The 8,413-nt window shown below is 34.0% G+C and overlaps 1 protein-coding gene across 1 annotated transcript in view; it reads right to left on the bottom strand.

The window, feature by feature from the left end:
• Nucleotides 1-219: 219 nt before the first annotated feature.
• The window catches only part of Nf1 (neurofibromin 1), an 89,555-nt gene continuing 81,361 nt past the window's right edge, over nucleotides 220-8,413 (bottom strand). The window contains exon 57 of the mRNA XM_089251236.1: nucleotides 220-7,888. Within this exon, the coding sequence (XP_089107362.1) occupies nucleotides 7,574-7,888 (315 nt within the window). The 3' untranslated portion in view covers nucleotides 220-7,573. The remainder of the gene's footprint in view (nucleotides 7,889-8,413) is intronic.

Here is an 8,413-nt window from a genome sequence, read left to right as displayed (position 1 = left end):
CTGAGGGGATTAGAAAAATGTTTGCTAACACAAGATTTTTGCTATAACGGTATTCATTAAAACAGGATTCGACTGTATTTCTTTGACCACTGGCCTTGCATACACTCTTTCAGCTATCTGAATACACACATGTAAAAATTTTCTTTGTTGATCTGGATACGAGAGGTTTTACTGTATCTAATAGTGAAAAAGGAAAACGGGTAAAATAATTGATACAAATCACCATAATTAAAACAATTTAATTAAAAACTATTTACACAATGGATTCCTAATTACAGATAAAAATGAAAGATAAATTAAAAAAATAATGAGAGACACATACTAATCACATGAATACAACATTGTGTGAGTATGTGCACATGAAAGCAAGTTGAAAAAAAGAAAAACATATTGAATCGAAGACAAACTCAACACTGAGATTTCACAACAGCAGTAGAATCGTCAGTCAAACCCCACAAACGTTTTGTTCCGCAAGTAACAGGCGCTAACAATGATAATCATATTAATTTGCAAAGTATTAAAACACGCAGAAAACACTAGAATATACAGTACACAACAATATACATATGTAGATATAATTATATATATATTAACTAGTATTTTATCCATAAGTGTTATCTTTTAATTGGTTTTTTTCTTCCTGGACATACCCATAGAATTTCATACACAAAATATCGGAAGTATAACATTTTTTTGTATAGATTTATGTATACATTCAAAAAGGGAGGGGATTTTTGTCTGTTTTTATTAACAATGGACAATAAAGGGGTTTTAGTTTCGAGTGACCCCTTATAAACATTACACTAAAGTGGCTAAAGTCATGGGATACCTCTTAATATATATTGCTGCACTTCGCCAAGTAAAATGAGGTCCCACACAATATTAAGAGGTATCCCATGACTTCAGTGCTCAAGTGCCAAAAGTCACGGGATACATCTTAATATTGTGCGGGAACCTCTTTTTACCCGGCAAAGTGCAGCAATATTAAGAGGTATCCCATGACTTTTGGCACTTCAGTGTATCTTAAGAGAGTGTAACACCCCTCATACACACAAAACTTTACATCATAACCTACAATAAAAAACGAGACTTACTGCTGTATTCACAGAGTTTAACTACAATCATAGGTTAAAGGATTAGAGATTGACACTGATTAATAAAGTTTGGGATTTTCACCAATTTGTGTTTATCTCTATTCCTGTAACTGCAGTCAACCTCTTTCGGTGGATACGGCCGTTAATAGTAAAATGTTTAACAAAACATTATTCATAATAGCATTTTAATCACAGGTAAAATGATACTGTACGTACGAATTTGATAAATTTCTCATATATATATATATATATATGTGCAATATATTTACAAAAAAATCCAACAGCAACTAGATGTACAAAAATTTTCACGAAATAGTAGCCAATCCCCATCCCTACTACTATCACCCATATTCAGAAAAACACAAAGCTTTGGCTCTTTTTTTACAAAGACTAAAGGATTCATTAGATGCATTAATACAGGGTGTGCCATAAATTCATAAACAGTTAAAAAATCCATATAAATTGAAGGAATCTGTATATTTGAATGCGGGTTGCAAAAGAGTTGTTCTGAAGGAATTTTTTTTTTGGTACAGGAAAAAAAACAATCAGATAAAATTTTTGTTAATGGAGGGCACGGCACGAAAGTAAATGACTGGAAATACTCAAATATTTGCAAAGTCCTATAAAATGCAGGGGGTGTATGATTAACAGCACGCATTTCTGAATTTTCCTGTCACTAGTGCTTACACGAGGTTTCAATTGTGATGTTGACATTAGTAGGTAAACTTTGCTTGTGTTGGTGAAGTTGTTTTACCTCAGCCACACAACTTGCTGGCTGAAGCTTTATGAACAATTCAGAAACAGAAGAGATTGAAAAAAGGTTCATGCTCATAAGTCAGAAATTTGCTTTCATGCAGCACCCTCTATAAAAGAAAATTTGAACTATTTTTTTCTAAACTGAAAAAATCCCCCTTTGTGAGAATACCTTTTTTTTGCAAACCGCATTCAAACAAACCAATTGCTTCAATTTTTATTTTTAACTACCTTTATGAATTTTTAAACTATTTATAAATTCATGGGAAACTACATATTCCTCTGCATGCGTTTAATTCTACTAGTATTTTTAATCTCAGCGAACCCCCCCGATAAAGTGTGCTTTTGCTGGAAAGAAAAAAACTTTATTAATGTATAATGAATTGAAATAAAGGAATGATTAAATCATGAATGAATGATTAACGAAAAGATTCTAAATTAGTTATAACAGAATTATTTCGGAAACATTGGTTAAAATTTCGGGTTCTTGATCCATTTGGCATTTCTGTTTTCAAAATGTATGAGTGCTTTGAACAAATCATGTTATTGAGTGGAATATATTATATGACAAGAAGCAAGATATTCTAATACCAAGACGAAACCATTCTTTATTCCGATTGGAAGTCTGTGCTCTGACCAAAGACAACAACCAGAGATGCAGGTCTTAGGGACTAGTCCAGATTCCTGAAATGCAAGTTTTATTTTATGAGGAATTAATTTTTGTAGATGGGACTGCAACTAGACTTGGAGTCTTAAGCGGGTCTACACCTGTGGCACTAAGTGACACTGCAGAGCACAAAAACTGATAGTGGCTTAAAACAGAGCAGGAAAAAGCAGAACAACTTTGAATAGAGCAAGGTTTGAGCAGTCAGGTAGCTTATCTCATAACGCACATTCAAACAGACAAAAAAATCTGTCCATCTGTCCTTCCGACCATTGCATCAAACAGCAATGAATGTCAGAAAAAAAAACCATCATCCGAATAGAATGTGCACTAATGAGCCAAGTTCTTTGATGTAGTGACTCCCAGTGGATCACGCTCCACCAAGAGCAAGGATACAGAATTTTGTGAGCTGTTCACCCACCCACAACTACCCTGTATGCAGCTCCATCTCAAAAACTGGTCTTCCGCTGAGCAGAGCTACCGGTGTGGACTCAGCTCTAATTAAAGGACATGGTCCTGGGAACTCATGATAATGAGATCTGGGTTACAATTTCCGAGAGTAAACATGTAAACTAGATATGTATTATCCAGGTGGAATGGCACCTAAAAAAAACTGTCCAGGGATGAAGAATGATTTTTCCATTGTGTATGGTATTCATGACAGCCCTTCTTTAAAATTAGCCCTGCTTAGAATTAATTTACCTGCTTTATTACAAAACATCATAATATGGTCTTTGCCCTTGACTGGGCACCACTCCTGGAGATGCTTGACACTAGAACATTCAAAACATTCAGCAGGAATGCTAAAGAAGGTGCGTCTACTTGTGCATACTTTGCATTGTACTTGAGTGGTTTGCTGAGATTTCCCATAATTGTATACGGTTATATCACAGAATATCTCATCGTGAGCCAAGCAATGCACACTAGACAAACATCTAACTTGGGAGGACAATGCCAACAATCGATTCAACAAAGAAACGTTGCGCCAGGTTATGTAATGTGGGGGGGGGGGACAAGAGAAGATAAAAAAGGAAGGAAAGCAAAAACATGGCGAACAAAAGTCAAAGTGCTTGTGTAGATGCACATTGATGCACTGCAGCCTTACAGCCCAAAAAAAAATGCCTGGATTTGTGATAACTACCGAGAAAACCAGATAAAGTTTCAAATATTTTGTTTTAAGTAAATAACTAAAAAAATAAACTGTATCAACTCCTATATTAAGTGAATATATTTGAATACTGGGTTTTCCCACAAAGTCAGCACACTTCCTTACTACTACCACTTAAACCTACATGCACCTTGTGAACATTCCTCTGGAGAATTTTTAACGAATTGGAACATGCTGGAACATGTATTTTGAGTGTATCTGTGTGGCCTTAGCATATTTATATTGGAGTTATGCATTTTATGTATTCTGCTGCCATCTGTCTCCCATAGTTTGAAGTGGAAACAGCAGATGCATGAATTTTTGTTTTACGTACGTATTGTGATGGTCTATTTGCTATCTGCTTACATTTCCTTACTGATTATTGTGCAATTTAAAAAATAGAGAAATTTAAGGGTGGAAAATTGAACACATATTGATTGCCTATACAGTGGATCTTGCTTGAGACGTCATTGTTGGGACCTTACAATGAAAAAAATAGCATAACATATAGCAGGAAAACTTCTGAACCCGGCAGTGCAAGCATGGGATTAACCAGAACCCCCTCCCCCATAATTGAGTAGACTCATTCTTTAAACCTACACACATGAAATTCATTCTTTCAAACAGTCTTGTCTCCTCCGGAAATTGAACCTGTGAATTTGGGTCCCCTCGCATACCGGGCAAGTAACCAATACACCAGAGAAGACAAACTTGCTTGGTATGCAAGGTGACCCGGGTTTGATTTCCGGAGACTAATCACTTTTTTCTCTTTCCAAATATTTGTTTTGGCATAACATCCAGAAAATGCAACTTTTTTTGTACATTTCGGGCCTAAAACACCTCTTAATTTAGAGAGAGTAACAAAAGAAGCTCAAGCAACAAGAATTACGGATAAGTTTATGTAGATTTTTCTTAAATTGAAAAAATAATTTTCCTGTATTTCATCCATATAATACAGTAATTATACATAAAAAAAAAGTACAGGGAAAAATAAAAATACAGTTTTCCTCTGTATTAAAAGCATTACTAAAACAACATTGAGGTTACAGATAGCACACACCCCCAGAATTCCAATTTTAATGCACTACCGGGTTAAACAAGAAAAGTTTTGAAAGTTTGTGAACTCTGAAAATAAGACTTTGTAAACAGAAAAATGTCTTAGATTAAGACACATCAAGCAAGATTGGCTGTACCAGCATTTATTTACAAGAACAAACCAGCATACCGAAATGAATCTGGACAAAATTTGTATTTGCGAGTTAGTATGTGTATAGGTTGAAACACTAACACCACCTTCTACCACCTGAATTCCCTTGAATGTGTCTGCTTATATCTGCATCTATATGTAATGACAATCTCTTGGATTTGGATTGCATCAATGTGGTTGGTAAATCAATGATTTACTGATTCATCAATTAAAGAAAATTCATCAATACAAAGAAACAAGTGGCTAGTTCTAGAATAAAATACTTGCATAGTTTATGATTATTGCGTAATTGCATAGCAACACATCAGAACAAAGCCATTTGAAAGGAAGAACAATCAAAAAAGTAGAAGTTACATTCTCCCATTTGTTTACGAGATTAAAAACGCTCATATACATACACAACACACATACATATATATCACAATTTCTTCACTGCTTCTCCATTCGCACATATCTGAACATATATCAGGTACTGTTGTGTTTATTTTCATTAATGGCTTCGATTCACTGCTACACCGAGCCTTAACTGAATAAGTGATTCATACTAGAATCAAACATGACATATGACATAAACATACAAATCAAAAGGAAAAATAAAACCATATCTTCACAGGGATAAGTTTAGCAGTGTTGCAGCTCCTAGAAGTGTTGCCAAAAATTTTCCAGGAATTGATAGAAACAGGATATTAATGAGTGTGTCTAACATGTCTCAGCATGCAGTTTTTTAAAAAAAATTTTTACTAAAAAAAGGTTGGGATATTACAACAGTGGAACCTCTCAATAACGGGCAGACAGAAAATTTTATTCCGTTAAAGAAGAGTAAGAGTGTCTATTAATGGGTAATAAAATACATTGAAGCCTGTTGAGGTTTATTGAAAAGTGTCCATTAACATGAGGTGACTGCCAACAGGTGCCCGTTATGGGAAAAGTTTCACTACATTTATAAATATTTTATACAGCAGGAATTTTCTAACTGTTGTGCATCTAAAATTGCATGCACTAGAGTGAATGCTACACAATCCATAATTTTTCTTAATTACAATTAAACATTATTCCATCTCAACATAAGAAAACCATACACATTTGTACTTTCTGATGGTTGGAAAAAAACAACTAATATACAAAATAGTCTCGAAATATACACCATAACATAGGGATAGGCGAAGAGCTGCAACTCAATATAGTAATTGGAGGGGGAAAAACCATACTACAGCAGTAGGGTACAATATTTAGTGTCTCTTATGCCAATATTTCTAGGTCACTTGAGTTTCCAGATTAAGATTTATTCTCACAATAAACACACTGGCTTCATTATACAGAGAAAGACTCTTCCAGATTATAGAGCATGCTTAAGCAAAAAACATGGAGAAACCATTCACACACATCTAAGCATTACACTTTCTTAAACAGAGAAGTGATAAAAGAAACATATTAAATAATATTTTACATAGTCAAATGCAATGCTCAGCAACATGCAAGTGTAACAAAAATTGTACAAAAACAACACACACACACACAGAAATACACATTTTTATGTGGTAAACCTCAATTAAAACAGCTCAACTGCTTCGTAAAAATATAACAATGGAAAGAACGAGGGAAGGAATTATGACACAATATACAAAGCATAAACCCATGGTCTCTAATCCCAAACAGCACTATCAGATAATCTGAGAAAACTATGAACATGAAATCCATAATGCACACAAAAAATGAGAATGAATCATGTTCAATATGTAAAAGCAAGAAGCACTTGGCATTGAGCAAATTTGCCATGGAGTGAAATTCTGATGACAACAGGGCAATCAACGACACTACTTTATTTTTTTGACAAAGGAATGATATCAAACATCTGGGAATTCATTTTTTGTACAAAGATCATGAATGTTTTTTTTTTTTTTTTTTTTTTTGTGGGGGGGGGGGGGACAATACACAATTTACTCATGAAACTGACAAGATGGGGGGAAAAAACAAGTGAAAATCTGAGCTATTATTGATTATACACATTACACTAGCAAATAGATCATTGATGATAGTAACATCTAATGGGATAACACACGCAGAAAAAAAGTAGTGTAACTAAAAGAATGCAAATGCAATGCATAACTGTGTTTCTAGTTATGAATTAAAATACAGTTTGAGGAAAATTTTGTTTTACTTTTTTAACAAATGTAATTTTTTAGAAATGTAAAATTTAATGTGTACACAAATCCAATCAATGAATCAAATCAAAATTCAATAATTGGATGGAACTGCAATGCAAATGCAAACTGCAATACAAATCATTTTATGCAAAATGACGGAATTCATGTACATAGACCAAAAGATTTTCTTCAAAAACAATATCGCTGATAAATGATGAAGATAATAAGGAAGGGAAAAAAAACACAACATTATTAGGTAATCATAAATACGCGAGAAAGCTCTGAACAAGATGGAAATAAGCCAACAATTTTACTGATCAATCATTTGTATAGCTTTACCACTAGCAAGTGGCATGAAAACATAACCCTTCCTGGTTGCTTGATTATCACCCAACTTCCTTTCCAATTGGACTATGGAATGCATATTCACTGTCAGCTTGACCGACGATAGCTCAAATTCAATTACAAGCCATTTCAACAATGACAACACACTGATACCTAACAACAACAACAACATTAATAATAATAATAAATCACAACATCATGGTGGGTTTTTTTGTTTTCTTAGTTTTTACCATTTTTGGAATTTTTGCATTTAAAGCTTCGCTGCCTAGCAAGCTGGCTACTCGAACCGTGTCTGATGCGAGAAACATTGTCAGATGCCAGAGAACAGTAATCTGTGGTGGGCTCTTTGTCAGTGGGAGATCCAAGTGTCAGACTAGACATAGATGAAGAAAGGTTCATAGTCGAGGAAACACTGAGTGTGCTTGGATACTGGCAGAGATCGTGGAGTTCACCTTCTTCGACGGGCAAGCAAGTTTCTACCATTGCTTCAAGACAATTAACAAACAGCTCTGCATTGTCTATATTGGTCTGAGACTGCAAATAAGGGGAATAAAAGAGCAATACTTTAAATGATGTTGTAACAATGGTATAACTATCAATCAAACAAACATAACTGTTATAAAAGATTGCAAAACATTTTGAGACAATTTTACTCCAATGCCATTGATAATAAAAGAAAAATTATGCATGAACATTTTTGTTTTTTTAAATATATGAAACTTTATTTGAAAATTTTATCTTTTGATTTGAAAGTAATTTCATGGCATTGAATATTTATTTATATTTTATGATTTTGCATCGAAAGACAACCTAACACTTACAAAATTCTGCAAATTTCCTAGCAGCGGGGAAAAAAAATTTAATGTTCTGAGCTAGCTTAAATCAAGCATAACTCGCTTTACTGTAGAAAAACCCCGCTGCATGAACAATTGCTAAGAATTAATAGTAAAGGTAAGAGATACCTGTATTCAACTGAAACTATAGTAGAACTCGGTTAATTAAAATTCCACTTGAGTTTTCTATCTAATAATGTCGAAATTTCTTGTTTAATTGAAATTT

The sequence above is a fragment of the Pholcus phalangioides genome, unplaced genomic scaffold (genome assembly GCF_987345545.1).
Source record: "Pholcus phalangioides strain wild (caught in Gottingen) unplaced genomic scaffold, Ppha-v1.0 ptg000024l_1, whole genome shotgun sequence".
Taxonomy (NCBI): domain Eukaryota; kingdom Metazoa; phylum Arthropoda; class Arachnida; order Araneae; family Pholcidae; genus Pholcus; species Pholcus phalangioides.
Note: the sequence above shows the minus strand (reverse complement) of the source record. Positions and strands in the feature narration are given on the sequence as shown.